The sequence below is a fragment of the Rhamphochromis sp. 'chilingali' genome (genome assembly GCF_963969265.1).
Source record: "Rhamphochromis sp. 'chilingali' genome assembly, chromosome: 16".
NCBI classification, from domain to species: domain Eukaryota; kingdom Metazoa; phylum Chordata; class Actinopteri; order Cichliformes; family Cichlidae; genus Rhamphochromis; species Rhamphochromis sp. 'chilingali'.
Window position 1 is genome coordinate 18,870,737 of NC_137943.1, and position 19,962 is coordinate 18,890,698.

The window sequence follows — 19,962 nt, forward strand, 5'->3', positions numbered from 1 at the left end:
CAGGGTGGAAAATAAGTATTTGGTCAATAACAAAAATACAACTCAATACTTTGTAACATAACCTTTGTTGGCAATAACAGAGGTCAAACGTTTACTATAGGTCTTTACCAGGTTTGCACACACAGTAGCTGGTATTTTGGCCCAGTCCTCCATGTAGATCTTCTCGAGAGCAGTGATGTTTTGGGGCTGTCGCCGAGCAACACGGACTTTCAACTCCCGCCACAGATTTTCTATGGGGTTGAGGTCTGGAGACTGGCTAGGCCACTCCAGGACTTTCAAATGCTTCTTACGGAGCCACTCCTTTGTTGCCCGGGCGGTGTGTTTTGGATCATTGTCATGTTGGAAGACCCAGCCTCGTTTCATCTTCAAAGTTCTCACTGATGGAAGGAGGTTCTGGCTCAAAATCTCACGATTCATGGCCCCATTCATTCTGTCCTTAACACGGATCAGTCGTCCTGTCCCCTTGGCAGAAAAACAGCCCCATAGCATGATGTTTCCACCCCCATGCTTCACAGTAGGTATGGTGTTCTTGGGATGCAACTCAGTATTCTTCTTCCTCCAAACACGACGAGTGGAGTTTATACCAAAAAGTTCTACTTTGGTTTCATCTGACCACATGACATTCTCCCAATCCTCTGCTGTATCATCCATGTGCTCTCTGGCAAACTTCAGACGGGCCTGGACATGCACTGGCTTCACCAGCGGAACACGTCTGGCACTGCGGGATTTGATTCCCTGCCGTTGTAGTGTGTTACTGATGGTGACCTTTGTTACTTTGGTCCCAGCTCTCTGCAGGTCATTCACCAGGTCCCCCCCGTGTGGTTCTGGGATCTTTGCTCACCGTTCTCATGATCATTGTGACCCCACGGGATGAGATCTTGCGTGGAGCCCCAGATCGAGGGAGATTATCAGTGGTCTTGTATGTCTTCCATTTTCTGATGATTGCTCCCACAGTTGATTTTTTCACACCAAGCTGCTTGCCTATTGTAGATTCACTCTTCCCAGTCTGGTGCAGGTCTACAATACTTTTCCTGGTGTCCTTCGAAAGCTCTTTGGTCTTGGCCATGGCGGAGTTTGGAGTCTGACTGTTTGAGGCTGTGGACAGGTGTCTTTTATACAGATGATGAGTTCAAACAGGTGCCATTCATACAGGTAACGAGTGGGGGACAGAAAAGCTTCTTACAGAAGACGTTACAGGTCTGTGAGAGCCAGAGATTTTCCTTGTTTGAGGTGACCAAATACTTATTTTCCACCCTAATTTACGTATAAATTCTTTACAAATCCTACCATGTGGATTCATGGATTTTTTTTTCACATTCTGTCTCTCACAGTTGAAGTGTACCTCTGGTGCAAATTACTGACCTCTGTCATCATTTTAAGTGGGGGAACTTGCACAATCGGTGGCTGACTAAATACTTTTTTGCCCCACTGTATCAGTCGCTCCACAGTCTTACAACAGTCAAAGACTAATGGATTTCCTGAATGATGCCTCAAAGGCACAAGGAAATAATATACACGGATGGGTGGGAAGGAGCTGTATTCTATTAACTCCATTAGCATATACTAGCTAAATAAAGATGATTAAAACTTTCATCATAAGATTTTCTAGATCAAAATTATTGCACATGATGTTTCTCACTCTCCATGGTGCATATAATGAAACTAGCACATGGATGGATGAGAAATGGGGGATTAGTGTAATGTCTCCAGTGCAAACACAGCTGAACTTGGGATTTGACTCTGGCTTCCTGTTGAAAGCAGGATAAAACAAAGCAAGCCACAAACGAAGGTCATGTGGTTTACAATGCTGCATGTGATATGACTGAGTGTCAAGACTACAATGTTTCCTAAACTTTTAAATATGTGACACACTTGCGAAGGCAATGCATGTTTTCCACAAAATAAAATGATCCATTCTCTCTAACAACATGTTACTGCATGACCGTGTTCCTACTCTTCGAGCAGCTGTAGAGCAGTTTTGTCAATACAGAGTGGCTGCAGGGAAAATATCACGTGACAGGGGCCGAACATTATTAGAAATAAGGGCGGCAGTATGGCAACACAAAACCTGCACAAAGATCAAACATACAGCTGTCCAGCTAATCCCTGCGCAACCTGAGTGTATTACATCTTACAGTGCAGCAGGACTACAAAGATCTGTAGTATAAAAGGATAATCATAACGATGTTAGAAAGATACAAATCCTACTGAAACTGATTTGTTGTTTTTTTGCTAAGGAATGTGTTTTTAATAAGTATGGAATGAAATGGGAAACCCTGCACCATCATGGAAGGATTATTATATAATACTGTAAGACTGCTGTTTGGGTTTAACTGCCTCATTTTTATATGTAAATGAGGAACTAGTAATCTTTATTCTAATGACAGACTGAAGCAAGTTAACTGAGAAGATTCTCTGTTTACAGTTAATGCAAATGGATCAACATCAATGATTGCGTTATCCACCTCCAGTCCTGGCCCTGGGGATTTATGATGAACCCAACTACCTCTAGGGTTAGTTTTCTATCAAGCTATAAAGACTCTAAATATAATGTTTGATATATTATTGGCAAACACTAGACCTCCCAGAAAGGAGAAGGAACACATCAAATTACAGCATGTTTATGACAACTTTATTCACTTTACTACCATTTAGATTGCAATAAAGTTAAGCCAAAGTTAAGTTATATTAGATCAAATACGAAAAAGTATTGAATGCGATTAAAGTGGAAAACATCTAACAGTAATCTGTGTGCATATTTTATGCTGTAGGTTATGTAGAATGTGCGCTACGTCTTATAGCGCCTCTGCAAAAAACTAAAATTTCCTCTCTTGATCAGAATAGCTACTTCAACGAGGAAGTGTATAACTAATTTTTATGCACTTGTGTGTTCACTGGAACCAGGGGAACAAATGTTATCTTGGTCTCTGACTAGAGATGATTCATTAAAATGGTTCTGGAATGTTGCAATGAAGCTTTTGAGATGATCCCATTTTATTTACAAATGACTAGCTCAACTATTCAATAATTACTCTTCTTGTTTTGTTTGACTCTCCGTTTTGCAGTCTGTTTAATGATGACAAATATAACAAAAAAAAAGAATGTAAAAAAGAGAGCGAGAGGGGAGGAAAAAACATAAAAAAATAAATATGATGACTCCAAAACTCTCCAACCACTCTACTGAGGATGATTAAACCACAAACTTGTTGAAAACGATGACTAAATGTCAGGTTAATTTAAATTTGATGGGTTCAAGTCTACCCCTTTGCCTCTTTCCATCTCACCCCTTTGTACTGGGAGCAGACAAAAACAGTCCCACCATTCTGGGTGTGCTGTAAAGCTTTTCAAGGTACGCAGCGTGGATTAAATTAGAATGACAAGGATGCTGAGGGCCCCGTCCTTCATCATCTCGTCCTTGCTCCCTCTCTCTCATTTGTCCTTTTTCCCTTGCCTCTGCACTGGTCAATTACTGTAGCCAAAGAGGCTCTTAAGGATCCACCGCTGAGCCGAGAACGTTCATCAACTGCATCGCCAATTACTAGGACGCAGCACAGCACAACATATTCACAAACTATTACTTTACCGTTCAGATTGAAGGTCACATTAAGAGAGATGATTTATCTCCAGAAATATTACAGTGTCTACAGACTCTTCCTGCAGTGATGGGAAAGTGTAGTGAAGACAACCACTTTTGTCCTTATTAGATTATTGATTAGAAGTAACAAAGATTAAAGGAGGAAAAAAATGGTGGTTCACGTAAATGAAAATGAAAGAGTTCAATTTAGAGCTAAGCAGGTTGGTAGTTTGTAAGTAATGAGAATTTATGCCCGCATAGGCATTCAGTTTAATAGATGTTAATAGGTTAGTGCAACATAATTACTCTTCTTTCAGCTGATCACTATCCTCGGCTACAGGCAAGTATTAAAGTGGAATACCTTCAATTCAATTCAATTTTATTTATATAGCGCCAAATCACAACAACAGTTGCCTCAAGGTGCTTTATATTGTACAGTAGATCGTACAATAATAGATACAGAGAAAAACCCAACAATCATATGACCCCCTATGGGCAAGCACTTTGGAGACAGTGGGAAGGAAAAACTTCCTTTTAACAGGAAGAAACCACCGGCAAATCTGCTGCGACCAATTGGGATGAGAGAAGGAAAACAGGATAAAGACATAATGTGGAAGAGAGAAAGATTTATAACAGATATGATTCAATGCAGAGAGGTCTATTAACACATAGTAAGTGAGAAAGGTGACTAGAAAGGAAAAACTCAACGCATCATGGGAATCCCCCGGCAGCCTACGTCTATTGCAGCATAACTAAGGGAGATTCAGGGTCACCTGGTCCAGCCCTAACTATATGCTTTATCACATAGGAAAGTTTTAAGCCTAATCTTAAAAGTAGAGATAGTGTTTGTCTCCCGAATCCAAACTGGAAACTGGTTCCACAAAAGAGGGGCCTGAAAACTGAAGGCTCTGACACCCACTCTACTTTTAAATACTCTAGGAACAACAAGTAGGCCTGCAGTGCGAGAGCGAAGTGCTCTAATAGGGTGGTATGGTACTACAAGGTCATTAAGATAAGATGGGGCCTGATTATTTAAGACCTTGTATGTGAGGAGCAGGATTTTGAATTCAATTCTGGATTTAACAGGAAGCCAATGAAGGGAAGCCAAAACAGGAGAAATCTGCTCTCTCTTTCGGGTCCCTGTCAGTACCTCTTGCAATTTGGATTAACCGAAGGCTTTTCAGGGAATAATTTTTTATTTATTTATTTTTTTTTGGGGGGGGGGGGGGGGGGGCAAGCATGTAAGCTTGTTAGTAAAAACAGTGACAGTGTCGCAAAGAGGGAACAGATAGACAGACACCGAAGCAAACACGTATTTGTATGACGTATATAGACTTAATACACCTGATTCGCACAGTATCAACAAGGAACTCTGATCATGATGTGTAAACAAACTGGCTCTTACTTCCTCTGCAAGCAGCCAAACCGAAAACAAACCAGTTTAACTAAACCACCAAGACCAACAAGTAACCAATATGTTATTTAGGAATGAACAGAGGAGTGAAAGGGCAGATTTTGATTTGTTAACAAGCAGTTCTTGCATTGGACACTGTGAATAACTGTTGAGTGATCTACTGCTTTTTTACATTAATGTTTTTACTTTATCATTATTAAAAAACAAAAACAAGTACTATGAATACACTGGTTTTCATATGCAGTAAGCATTTGCATGAGCAGTTAAGTAATTTGGCACCTAGTAAAAGTTCAAATCCAGGTACACACTGTAAACAAATTATCTTTGTAGCACATTTAATTAAGTATGGTGATGGCACTGGGTCGTGCCCTTAACATGATTTACAGAAGTTTAATTACAGTCCAGCCAAAAAGCGCTTTTAATCAGCAGACTCTTTTCAAGGCAACATTCTTATAAAATTATGAGCTCTTTCAGAAAGCTGTTAGCTTAAACCTATTTCCATTAACATTACTTAGCTACAGTCACATGAAAAAGAAAGTACTCCAGAAAGGACTACACAGTCATGTGAAAAATCAAGTACACCCTTACTGCTTCCATAGGAATTAAGAGGGTACGCAGCAAGCAGCCAGATGCTGCTAATCAAGCCCACTTGATTAACTCATCATTAATAAGTGTGACCACTTCAATGAAAGCAGAGGTTTGGGCAGTTCGCTGGTATGGGGTATTCAGATAAGTGTTAACACAACCACAGTCTTTCCTGGAAATGTACCCGAAGACTGTGCACTGCTCAGAAACCTGCAAAAGGTCTGTAGAACCTGAGCTACATACCAGATTATACAGATTTAGAATCTGTAGAACACTGAGAAAAAGAGTGAATCAGTATAGGTTAGGCTCAGCCTAGTTTTTAAAGTTGCATCTGAACAAACCATAAAATGTCTGGAATAATGTCCTTTGGACAGATGAGACTAAAGACGCCAGTGTTTGGCCATGACGCACAGTGCCATGTTTGGTGAAAAGCAAACAAAAGATATCAGACCTCAAGACCTCATACTGACTGTCAAGCACGGAGGTGGAGGGGTGATGAATTGGCATTTTCTTTGCAGCCACAGGACATGTGCACCCTGCAGTCATTAGGCTGACCATGAACTCTTCTGTTTACCAAAGTAATCTAGAGTCAAATGCCTGACATCTAAACCTTGACCAAAAGTGAGTAACGCAACAGGACAACGCTCCTCATTTACTAGTATGTGTGTGGAAACATTCTTACCCTTAGCCAAAAATACGTGCGTACAAAATAAATTACTGTCAGATTTATGAAGCATGCGCACCAACCTATTTTCTTTCTTATGTGTATGGTAGTAAATCAGAATCATTCCAGACCAACAGCCTGGTGCAATCTGCATACCAACTGCCACACTCAAATTTCTCTATAAGGAAGGTGTTTAGGAAGGCAGAAAAGGCACAGCGTTCCAGAGAGTCATCACTCCCATGGAAAAAAAAAAGTGAGCCTCAGGCTTAAATATTGGTCTTTGAAATGACTTTTGGCCTAAGACATTCAATTTGGCCTAAGTGGGGGCATCAAATAAGAAAATAAATAAATAAATCAGCAGTCACTTAGTCAAAAAATTAGACTAACTGATGACATCCAACAATGGTAGAAGTCACTGTTGATAAGATGATATAGGAGAATAATGTAATATATTTAAACCAAAGGATTAAAGCCTGTTTTTTTAAATGGTGGAGTCCAAGTATTTTGTGGCTTATGGTGTTTGTGAAAATTATAAATAATGACCAAAAGCTAGCAATCATATTATTAGTATTAGTAGCATTAATATTAGTAACAATAGTAGCAGTAGTAGTAATAGTATTCAACCTGAATTTATTCTAATTTACCTACTACTAGTACTAACAAATAAACTCGGGTAAGAAAATTTTGGTAAATCACAGATTTATGTGTGACACTTTTGTATGTGCAAATTGTGCACAGATTTTTGTGTAAGTACTTTTAGTGAATGAGGGCCTAAGGTCCCAAGCACAGCCTAAAATCTGCAGATTTTCTACAAAAAAAAAAAAAAAAGAATTAAGGTGTTGCAATCAATGGCCCACTCAAGTCCAGGCCTCATCCTGCAAGAAATGTTGTGGCAGAACGTCAGGAGAGCTGTGCATAATTGAATGCCTACAAACCTCAAAGAAATGAAGCAATACAGTGAGCCAAAATTCCTCCACAAGCAAGTGAGGGACTGATTAAGTCAAGCAGAAATCCATTACTTCAAGTTATTGCTCCTAAAGGTGGCCGTACAAGATACTGATTCATGACGTGTACTTAGTTCTTTATGACTGTGTATAACCATCATATGAATATTTAAACAGCTGTATGAAGTTGGACTTGTGAAAAAGAGCAACTTGGAGGTTGAAATTTTCAAATAACACAACAGAGTGTAAGTTAGCCAACTAACAAGCTACCTACAGGTAAGATTTTCTAACAATGTGTTTATATATCAGTCTACATTTAATCATAGATTATTATTAATGTCTGGCTCTCTTTCACAGCGTGCCTTTTGTCCTGTCTTTGTTCCTTCACCTCCAACTGGCAGGCAGCTGAGTGCATCTCCCTAACCCTGTTTCTGCAGGGAGAAATTTCTCTCCTGAGATTTCTTTCCACTAAAAGAGTTTCTCCTTCCCACTGTCGCCAAAGCGCTTGCTGATAGGGGGTCATCTGATTGTTGGGGTTTCTCTGCTCTCTCTGTATTATTGTAGGGTCTTTACTTGACACTGTAAAGCTTGGGGTGACTTCTGTGGCGATTTTGCGCTATATAAATAAAACCCGAATTGAATTGAAAAGCTGCCGTTTCATGTAACAAAACTGTTATTGTGTTTTTCTAGGAAACCTTCCATTGTTTTCTTTCATGTAATGAACAAACAACCTTAGCAACTACCTGAGGATATAAGGTGTTTGACAAAGGAACCCAAGGGACTTTTAGTAGGGAGTAACTGAATTACTTACTAAGGACGTAGAGAGAAAGGGTGATTCCTGCCAGGCAGAAGCCCTCAAAGAAACGCAATGTGCTGAACATGGGGGCGTTCCTAGAAAAGGCCACAGTAAAACCAAACACCAACATGAACAGTACTGATATGATCAGCACTGGGTGGCGGCCAAACCTACAGAATAAGGTAAGAGCAAAAATGACACTTGTAATAAGCATAAAACACCTTTAAGGTTTGCATGATCTTTCAATTAAGGATGGTGTGAAAGTCTTACCAGTCTGCTAATATTCCAAACACCAGATATCCAAAGATGGATCCAACCAACAGAGAAAACTTTGCAATATGGACTTTCCATGCTGACTCACCAATCAGACTCCACTGTAGAGACAAATAAACAGGTATTAGTTTCAAGAAAATGATGCTGTGTAGATAATGTAGAGGACAAAGATCAATATTATTTTTTGAGTATGCTGCATTTTTATCTCTTGATTAACATTCACCTCTAAGTTTGTCTAATTCATTGACAAATATCATCACTCATAACGCTTTGATATGTAAGAAGGATATACCCTGCAACAGAAGAGCTTCTTGGTATTTAGTCTATAGCAACACTGACACAATATCAACATTTTTTTTTTCTGTTATTTAATCCCGACAAGACACCAATGCTCCAAAACAGAGCATCTTGCCAAACATGATATTTCGCTATAGTTCACTTATGATTACTTATTTAAGCACAAATTCTTCAATTACATTCTGCCTGGTTCAAAAGCAATGCAATATATATATGATGAATTACACATTAGGCGTTTTCCTTTATTAGTTGGAGAACCTTACTTAAGTCGATAATCAAGGTTAACTCCACATAAGCAAACACTTTCTTATTACATCATTTATTTTTGTTTCTATGTAGGCTGTCAAGATGGTGACCTATAATACAGTAACTCTACTTTTACTTTGTGACTGAATCCCTGCAAAAAAAAAAAAAAAAGGAAAAAAAAAGTGATTCCTAGAATATGACAACGATGTGGTGTAGACTTGTCTCTGCATGTAGGTACACCCTGTTTTTTTCTCTCCAGCAAGAGGTTGTGACAAGCAGACTCAACACGCACGTTTTAGATTTGAACTTACAGCTTTGACTATCACTGGCATTGTAATGATTATGCATCTGAGGAAGGGGTAAAAGTTGGCACGTTTACAAAAAATGTACTAATGTGTGTGTAAGCATATGTGGAAATGCGGTATATAAAGGCAAAAACTGAATTTGTATAATCTATGAAAAGTTATTATTTAGTCTGCCCATCTTTATTCTTTAACAGCGTTTATTCAAAAGCCTGAACTCTCTTAAGTGTGATTTAGAGATACAATGTAGATTTTTTTTTTTTTGTGTGTGTAACTTGTGTTGTAACCAGAAACCCCTTTTAACCTTTCACCTTAACCTTCCAAGCCATTCAGTCATTGTGGGCTGTGTCATCCCGACGTGTAGTTATACTTTTCAGGAGCTGCATGTCAGGTCACATGGAAGGTTAGGTTGTAGGGTTAAAAGGAGTTTCCAGTTACCTTAGGCATGCTTTCTTGTAAATTCTTTTAAGCAGTCTTCAGGAGTCCCCAGGCTGCTTGAAGTACATTCAAATGGACGTGGGCTGCCTTTTGTTTCCTTTTCTGTGATGATAATTTGCAACCGCTTCAATAATGTTGAGGTTCTGGGGAGGTCAATCCATGAGTGGAAGTGTTACATTGTATGCTTTTCTGTACAAGTTTTGACAAGATCCCCAACACCACTGGCTGAAATACAGCCCCACTTCTTGTGTAATTTGGCATATCACAGCCTTTTCCCCCCAGTTTTGCTTCTTTAAGAATGGCTTCTTGATAGCCACTGAGACCATTTATAATAAAGCATTAGTGAAGAGTATATGGCCCAGCTGAAGGATTAGATGTATCTCCCAGGTCCTGTGTCAGGTCTTAGCAGTTTTTATTTTTTAGATCTCTGAAGGACATTACTTTAAGATCATCTGCTGTAGCAGTAGTAGTTTGGATGGGGGGGAGGGGCTTTTTTCAAATTTACATAAAGGTTGGCTCAGGCAAGTCTATGTATGTAGTAAGTCTACCATACGCTCAAGTACAAAGTGAAATTAGCAAAAGGCTTTTTGTTTCTTTTACTTTTGTATTTGGGTTGTTTCTGAAGGGTCATAACCTATCGTAAACTCTACCATAGTGACGTGCTCAAAATGGAATGCCCCAGGAATTACACAGAGCCACCAAGCAGTCACATGACTCACACATGCCACTCATGCATGGTTTCAGTATCGATGTCAGACACAGAAAAACGCAGAGGAGAAAACAAGTTTCTTTTGCGCAACCACAAGACAGCAAAGACTATAAAAAACAGAAACTGGAAGCTGGAGAGACTACCAAAATAAAACTCGCATTTCAATCTACAGTAAAACACACTATGACGACATGTATCAGCAGAGCTGGAAGACTGGTGACTGAGCAGAACTGACATATGTAGGCGACCACAGACAGATGACCAGTGTTATAAAACACGAACATCAGCATTCCCCAAATCACACGCTACAGACAAAGCAGCAATGTCTTACGTGTGTTAAAGGCATTTAAACTGTCTGTGGCTTCATTTAGATTGCTTGGCATCATTAATGTGCTTTATTTCAAAGCCTTCATTAACTTTAACGGTAATTAAAAGTTTTGGAAAAGAGAATCCTACAAATTACAAAAAGCGGGGTTACATACTTTGCTCAATGCTTTTAATATACCAGGCTGTTTTATGCAACCTTTATAAAAGTGACCAAACCAGTCTAGAATATGAATTTTAGTTAAAAAATAAAATTAAAAAATTAAAAAATGGAATTTACAAAAAGAATATAACTTACTAGTCAGGAAATGGACTGACTAATAAATAAGCTCACCCTGCTGTCTGCTCATATTTTTACTTTAACCATTGCCTTCATTTGGACAAAGTCAGCCTAAAAATGAAACAGGGATCATTTTTAAAGGTTGGTAATAGAGCAGCACTCAACATGAGGAAGTAACCACTCCAGACAGAGTTACACAACAACCACTTGGATCATTTCAATATAACAAATTATCTTTATTTATAGAGCATTTTTCTAAAGACTCAGTGCAAGTACACACAAGGCAACAAATTTATAGGAGCATATAAAAACATTCATAATGTATCTGTAGATTTAATGTAAAGAAGAAGAAAAAAAAGCTCACACACTGTGGAATTCCTATTTTGCCCATTTATTTTGCATGTGAATTAAAAAAAAAAAAACCTGCTGAATGTCAAAAATATCTGCATTTTAACACGCTTTAACAGAAGCAGGAAAACACGGGTGTAATTTGCATGATGGCTTCTGTCACTTATCAGTTGTATTACATGCTTGTTCCCAGGGAGAGTCAGCTAACATGTCTCTTTGAATTGTTGGACCGTATTATCGGCCTTCCTTTCATAAAGTATGTGTCCCTGTATCCTGTGTTCATAAAGGACCTTTCTACAGTAGAAGGCTTGACCAGCTGTTATTAAGGTTACTTCTAGATCATTTAACTCTGTTTCGAACTTTGACTAAAACCTTGTTCTTTATCTGTGCAACAGCCATTACTGGGCATACGGTTTTTAGAAAAGCCAGGGAGACATGGGATGACAAATATTTAAGCCATAACAGAAAAATAGCATCTTTAAAATTTAGATTCATCATCACCTTGAGTCAGATCCATGCTTTTTGTCAGGTTTGATTTGTCACTTGTTTCCTTGCTATTGTCTTGCTCATTTTGTGAGTAATGAATAGAAGTCAGTGAGAGAGACTGCTTCTGTACACATGAATCACTTAGCTGAGATAAGATGCAAACCATGAAAGGGCTAAGATCAAATCAGTCAAAATCTCAAGGAAATCTGTTGATCTCTTACAAAAGAACGACCACCAGTGATCAGTCTAGACCATCGAGTCCACTGAGATGAAGATGCTCAACCACAGCTGCACATTTTTGCACTCGCTGAACTACACAGTGGTGGGTGGGGGTTTCAAAGGAGAGGGAGCAGGACACAGAGGAGGGAGGGGGGGGAGAGAGAGATGAAGGCAAGCACAGGGGGAAGGAGGCATAATTGTACAATGTAACCACAGAACATACAAAGATATGGAGGGAGAAGCAAAAAAATAAAGCAGGGAACACATTTATGCAAAAGATAACTGGATAGAAAGAGACAGAGAGAGAGAGAGAGACAGAGAGAGGGAAAGAAATGCTCAAAAGCAGTTGTGAGGAGACAGCAGAAAACACAGGGAGAGACTGCTGCATAGTTACTGCCTAGCAACAGACCATCACTGAGGTTATCTGACTCTGTCTGCTTCCAAGTGCAAGTTTTACCACCGCTGGAGGGGTGAAACCCTATATTGTGGTGGTAGCTGGGTGAGGATATAACAAACTATTGTATAAGGAGGGTGAGTTCTTGGAAAAACATAGACCTATAGTATGCGTCCCATAACACACTGAAAATATGGGGTAAAAGAAGTCAAAAAAGGGAACATTACACATGTGATGCTGGATCTGCAGCCTTAGGGACTGAACCTGATGTCACATTATCAGTGTGAACATGTTTCAGATGCAGGCTATGCTAAACATTACATAAGATACCATACCATGTTTGACAAGTTGGCTGATGGCAGTGTTATTTTACTGTGATCAACAGTGACAGCTTGTGAAACAACAAACCTTTGCCTGACCATGTATTATTCATGCCCTCCTGTTGTTGATAGTTAGCACAACTACATATATCTGTCAACAGTCAGACTTCATATGTATTGAAAAGCCATTACTCCTATTACCCAAATTCCATCACACCATCCATAGAAAACACAAACTTAAACCATAGCAAAGGGTCACAGCTTTCACCCCTCCCTGTTCCAAAACAGCACTTATCAGAAAAGAGCGGCACAGCACACATTCTTGTCACACACACACAGCGCCTCAGCAGAGTTTTATCATCTGGTCACACAAGCATCTTTCCTCCCAGCTGACACTGTGAGAGGCTGTCATTGTGTGCTGACTGGGTATCTGCAGCGGGGTCGTCGCCTTTCGACAGCCGAGGCTATTTCAAAGTGTCCCGCACTGATCCAGAGTCTGTGGAAGGAGCCAACCAGCTGGGTAAACAGCATGAAGGGACACAGAGCAGAGGGGCCTGCATGGGTGTTCAGCTACAGTATCATCTTTCAGATCTATGGGTGTGCAGCCTCGAGTTAGAGATACCGTGTCTGGGTGTACCCACCAAGGCTTTTAAAACATAGCGTCCTTATCACATTCATAAGAACCTAACCTACACTACGAGGAGAACAACATGAAGATGGCACAGTTGTATGAGTGCAGTACGGGCACAGCTAAACAGTTGTTTGATTGGTTAATCAATCCGTCTGCTCCTAACAGTTATTCTAATGTTCTCAATTATATTTCTCAATTATTAAATAAAGCGCGGGGCTCCAATTAACTAACTGATTAACTGGCTAACCATTTCAGCTCAGCAATTAGCAGTTCTTTATTTAATCATTTAGGTCATTTATTATTTAAAAATGCCATTTCTTGTTGATTTCAGTGCGAGGAATACACAACTGGTTTACAATGCAATGCAGTGCAATTTAGAGACACATCAGGAGATACTTCATCTTTTTTTTTTGTTTTGTTTTAAGTTTTTGACAATGAAAAAGTAATTCTTTTTTAAAGTGTCATGATAGTCCAATTCCCAAGAGGAGAATCCATCATGTAAATATTACATCATCATCAGTCCTTTACTGCCCGGTGCATCCGATTATCATACAACAACCAAATTGATAAAGCATGAGTTAGAGAGGTTAATCTGTCATTTGAAGAGGTTCTCAGGCCACTATTTCAGGCAGTATGTGCAGCTGCTGCCCATCCCAAAGCAAGATGAGTAGGGTAGGTTGCACAGAGACTGTGTCTGAGTAATGGTATATTCTGATTTCAAAGGCTCGGTTCAATTAAGAAGGACCCTGAGGAGAGCTTTGACTCAATTAGGATGGGTCTCCACATTAACCACTTTGGATCTTTCAACGCTGTCTTCTTTCTGTGTCACCCTGAGAAAGCACTGTGTGAGCAGTGGCACCTCATCACGTGTCAAGTTCGGAAAAATGGCACAGAGTTTGAATATCTACAAGTATTTAAGTGCCGACCTCGTGCAGAGCAGTGTGGGATTAGATTGTCTTCAGACAGTGTGTAAGAGACACTAAGGCGTTTCGTCAGAATTGGCACTCTGTTCTGCTTTTTAGGGATAGTGTGTCATGGATAGCTCAGACCCAGGCATGTGCAGTTTTTCTGTGGCAATCCAAACACAGGGATAAAAGCCAAGTCATCACTTCCTATTCGAGTGCTACATTCTATAGTTTGTGTTCTATGGTGGGGGAGCAAAAAAGGAGGCCTGGAAGACTGAGGGACAGTGTCAAAATAGAAAAAGAAAATGACAAGTACAAGCACAAGAGATATTTTTGCTTCAATTTCGGATTTTGACAGCGTGCCATTCGATTCAGCTTCTCCTCACCGTGACCTTGTCTGAATGTGGACAGCCAGGAGTTAGAGAAGACGAGCATTACCAGACACTTTTAGCAACTGTCCAGGCCCGTTACTGATCTGCAGAGGTGGTAGTGTCAACACAAATCTTAGCATGTACAAAATTGCAACGGCAGCGTGAGCAGAGAGCAATGACTGTTTTCAAATCATCAGCCTTCATATGGGAAACCTGTTTTCAGCTTTAGCCACAGGGAAACTGAAATGTTCTGATTATTAGTAATTTGCATCCACCCAGTCAAATTCTTTCACGTATGACTTTATATTCAGCTGCACTTGTGAGAATCCCCTAGTGCGTGAGAACAGTTTATCACGCTGGCCTTTTATGCAGCCCCGGCCCTCAAATTACCCTGTGGACAGCAAATGAAATCAAGATTTCAACTGCCCCAGCTCCCACAGCTAAATTAAAATGTCACAGCTGCATTTTATTTGCTTTATTGTAATAAGGGACATTATCAATGAAAAGCAGACACCACAATGGAGGCGAGCAGTGTGCAATACAGTGAAGCTTCCAAGCTCATCCTTTTTTTTTAAAAACCCTTAAAAAGGTACAGCTGCTGCCAGCTAGAATGTGACTTGCTGTGCTCTTCAACTGAGTGTGTGTGTGACAGCAATAGTGGACATTAAAGGTTTTAAACAAACTGATTATACAACATTTAGATTATTTCTAAGGTTTAATTGCACTTTGTTCTAAGAATTAATAAGTATTATTTTTTGCATATTTCCAATAATGAAAAAGGTCTGCTCTTCTTTTTTCTTGTACAAAAATAATAATGTTTGTATCCTCATATGCACATGCAGCATCTGCAGCTGGAGACAAGCAGACTGGCAAAAGGAGATATAAAATGTTCCTCCTGCAGCTTGCAGTCCAACTACAAAGACTGCAGGCACAGATGTTGGAATGCAAAGGCCTCAATCCTGAGTTACAAACAACCCGAAAGTGTCCAATATGAGAGCCATAAGATTATCTTACTGCTGTTTGGTTAGGACAGCAATTGGCCGAGTGATGTTTGATCAGGGATGGGGTTGCATTATTCTAGAGAGTACAGTGATGACCTTTGCTCCAAATCAAATGCTCCCTGTCTATTATATCCATTACGACAACCGACCGGCAAATTCCACTAGCCCTGGCAGTTTGCCCCATGTGCCAATGGTGGCTTGTTTCTGTGACAGGTCACCCATTGTGTCAGATGGTGCGATGACTCACTGTCAGCACCATGCATGCCCTCACCTGAATCCTACTACTTTTAGGTCCAACGTGAGCCAATTCGTGGCTGTGTAAATCCGCACTGGAGATGACGGTGCTAGACGCCCCAAAGTGGAGAGAAGACTGCAACAATGGAGGCATAACCACAACCACTACCGAGGTGCTTTCACAACACAATCAGACAGAATTTTAACCTGGCCGTTTAAGGCTAACTGTTTTGTTTTTTCACTGTAACTGCAGCGTTAATAAGCGCATCTTACTAATGTAATATCGACCCTATTATTAGGATGCATAACAAATTATACAAAGGACCCCCCACCCTATCCTCAAGATGGATAGCTTACCTTAGTAACCACATTTTCCTTAAGTCCTGTGTGCAGCTCGAATGTCAACTCATTGTTGTTACAAGACATTCTGGTCGTGATGTTGTTTGTGGAACTTCCATTGACATAAATTGGATCCGGTCGCTCACTAATGTTTTTTGGCCTGCCTAACAGCGAGGAATGAGCTCTACTATGGTTAGTCAGATTTGCCAAAGGCTGGATACAAGTGCTGTTTGGCTGGGCGAGGAGGAAATTATCAGAGAACTGACTGAATCCAATAAATAACGCCGGAATCCATGTCAGCACAATCAGCTGTTTCTGGTACTTCCCAAATCCACCTAGAAATGGCAGAACAGAGCTGTCGATGCGTGTCAGCAAATCCGGCGACGTGGTTTCGGGTGACACGAAGCCGTTCTCAGGTTGATGGTCCCCCGTTTCGAGCTGCACCACGGCCATCGCGGTTTCCCCTACAGATGCCTCCGTTGTGTAGCGAAGCCGGGGTTGCAGTGCTACCCCCTGTCGACTCCACAATGCGTCAATACCTCCAGTTCCGGCGGTGAAAGCCGTGCGCAGTCAATCACTGGAATGGAAATAAGACGCACCTCCTTATTATCAGGAAGCACTTCCCTCCGTCTGACACCAAAACCCGTGCGGGAGTGACTGCAGACACGCGTCCTGAAACAAAAGGCGGATTGCGATGAATTGGGAAACGACGACATAAACTATCCCACGCTTTTTTCTGTCGGCTGATTCTGTTTGTGTAGGTGAGCTGTAGCACCAGAGCGAAAGAATTGCTTCCTGGGAAAGCCACAGGTAACGCACCTGCCCATGTAGGATGTGGCTAATCACTTTAACCTAACGTGGCCACTTGTAACCAGTGGTAACTACCACTTTCTCTTGCAGTCAGACAATGAACCGTAATGTAATCACATAGGTTAAAATAGGCCCTGCATAAAGAAAAAAAAAGGAATTAGTACAAAGTTTGTCTGAGTGATGCTATTTATTTTTGATAAACGGCCACATTGCTGTCTCGGTGTTCTTTGTAGCCTATTTATATATTTCTATAATTTAAGGATTGGGTATAATAAAGTAGTCTAAGCGTAAACCATAGATAAAAACCACATATTCTCAGATTTAAAACATCAACAACAGGTAAGATTATGTTCTGTAATGGGAAGGGGGAGGGACTGTAGTGTTGTCCCCGCCTATATTTCCAGCAAACAAAACAACTGTGCGTGCCAGCAATTTGAGCAAACAGTATTACGCGCAATAAGAAGTAGTGCTTCAGGTCTACACAAATATGACCAATTAGTGGGCTGATTTTTAACTGATGACTCGGGACAATTAAGTGAGTGGGAGCAGGTTTTAATTTGCTTTCAAACTGAAAGTAAACGGAGTTCGTTTTCTCCTAGTTAACTGTAGCCTGACTCCAAGAGAGACGGGGAAATCAATAATTTACCTTGTCTAAGACTGAACTGTAGCACATAACAACGTTTATTTAGAAGCTTGGGACGATGACCACAAACTGCTGTCTTATTGTAATTAAAAACTCACGTAGGTTTTCTTCTAAACACTGGCAGCCCCTGATTCCCTGTGTGGTATGTTTATAACTAAGATATAAATTAGTATGTTCAAGTGTACTTAAACCAATGCTCATACGGTACGGATAAAATATTTTTATTTTTTTTCTTCTTAAAGTAGTGAAAATAATCATCGATTTTTTTTTTTCACCACCAGATTTGAGGTTATTAAATTGTATAAATGATTTGGCCACCTCCAGTAGCTCAGGTTTGTGTTCCAGATTTTTTTTAGCGCCTTATATCAACCTAACATCACCCCAGAACCCCAGATGGATGATTACTTTGCTTTTAAAATGTTTAATCAAAACATGGACTACAGCTTAGAAACGGTTTTGCAGTAATCACTAGTAAGCATCACCACATTAAATAGCAACCATTTTACTCAGTGAAATTTTGAGCAAATCCCTTTTTTTAAACCTTGAAGACATGTTCATAACTCACTATGATAATTATTATCAGGGCCCACAGTCACAAAATTAAAGACTACATTTACTTGGTCACTTAGTCCCCACCCCCCACCCCCAAATATACAAATTCAACATCACAGACATGTTGAATAAATAACTTTTTTTTTCTCGGTTAATTGTCGGGGAGGTTCGATTCATATCTTCATAACCTATATTTATCTGACCATGTGATGGTAGACTCCTTATCTACACCACATGTGCATTTGGCAATGCCTCACCCTCCTGGCCGTTATGTGCTAGTGCATGTGTATTTTTATTTATTTATTTTTGTCTCTCTTTTTTTAAATCTTTTTTAAAACTTTTTAACAGTATTTTTTCTTCGTTTCTCAAATAAGGCATTTACTACTTACTTAGTTTGTTTTTATTATTATTTCAGGTGTGTACAGTTCCTCCTAAACGATTAATAATAAAGCAATTATAATAAATATATTTAGGTAAACTTTGATGTCATGCAAACATCTTTTATATATGACCCATATTGTACATTATACATTTTACCGTGGGTTGGAAGCGTGACCATTTTTGGAGGGCAATGGAAGGACGATTAAGGGTGCAAATGGGCTGCGGTGTCTTGTAGTCTTTTGTTGCACACTGATGTCCCCTGGCGGCAGACTGGAACAACAGCACTGCTATTTTCTCATTGTAGTGTATGCAGACCATTTTTAAACCACGCAACATCCAAAGCAAAAATATTTTTATTATTATTATTATTATTTACAGAAAAGTCAGTGCTGGTGAAATATGAACATGTTCATAATGTTTGTGGTGTCACCTGACTGTTACATACAGTCTAAAATTCTCCCAAAATACAGGAAAACATATTTCTCATGGTTAAAGGCTTGTTATTAATTATCATTGTATTGTGCAACATCTAATGAGTGAATTAGAAATCTACTTTATCTTGACCTTTCCTCTTTTGTCTTTTTATGTACTCTACTATGTCTACCAGGTAACAAAAAAATAAATCATTAATCACAGGGTTTATTTTCTGTATCCTATCCAAATGTTCCATTCACACAATGCTTTTGATTGTAATCCAGCATGCTTGTGAGTCAACAGAAACCAGTCAACCCTTGTACCATCACTTCATTGCGGCGGTGCTGTTTGTTATCATTCAAGCTCGCTTATTACTCCCTAGCAACTCATACAGGTGTGTCCAGGATCCGCCCCTTATGATGATATGAGTCAGCTCATGTCTGCATGAACAGGTGTGATGCTGTTCTGGCTGTCGGTGTCTGTATCACAAACCAGCTAGTGACACATGAGCTGCAAAATGTTATCACTGCAGTTTCACAGCACTCAGTATTCCAGAACTAAGTAATCTCACATAGGCCACATTTAATGTGCTCAAATACTGCAATCCAATAATGTCCTGATCAAAACCATAGGATAACCTTTCACAGAGACAAAAAGAGCCATCATGATAGTGTTTTAGTGCAGTTTGGATTCAAAGTCTTAACACAGAGTAAATGTTTGATTTATTCTTTAGGGGTCATCGTCAAAGTAAGTAAAGTAATAAAATCATAGACAATGAGAATGATTGTGGACACTATCACTGCAAAATGATAAACACACATCATGACATTAAAGCATCTTGGTTTTAAAATTCTTTCAAATATTATTGAAGAAATGAAATGACAAAAAAAGGAGGCTCATTATGAAATAGCCTATTTTGGGAACTGACGACTGAGGCATGGTCATTATGCTGTTTCTGGCTAAGGTCATGTCCTCTGTTATAGTGTCAGGAATTTGGGGGAGTTTAATGACCTGCTAAAGGATTGGCCTTTTCAAGGCTAATTATGTTTATTTATTTATTTTTATTCC

General features: G+C 39.7%; 1 protein-coding gene across 1 annotated transcript in view; it reads right to left on the reverse strand.

Annotated features, from left to right (window-relative positions):
- LOC308412363 (solute carrier family 22 member 23-like) overlaps positions 1 to 17,029 on the reverse strand; it is a 39,786-nt gene extending 22,757 nt beyond the window's left edge. The window contains exons 1-3 of the mRNA XM_080906661.1: positions 16,113 to 17,029; positions 8,248 to 8,351; positions 7,993 to 8,147 (exon numbers count right to left, since the gene is read on the reverse strand). Coding sequence (XP_080762787.1) covers positions 7,993 to 8,147; positions 8,248 to 8,351; positions 16,113 to 16,547 — 694 coding nt within the window. The 5' untranslated portion in view covers positions 16,548 to 17,029. The remainder of the gene's footprint in view (positions 1 to 7,992; positions 8,148 to 8,247; positions 8,352 to 16,112) is intronic.
- Between the last annotated feature and the right edge of the window lie 2,933 nt (positions 17,030 to 19,962).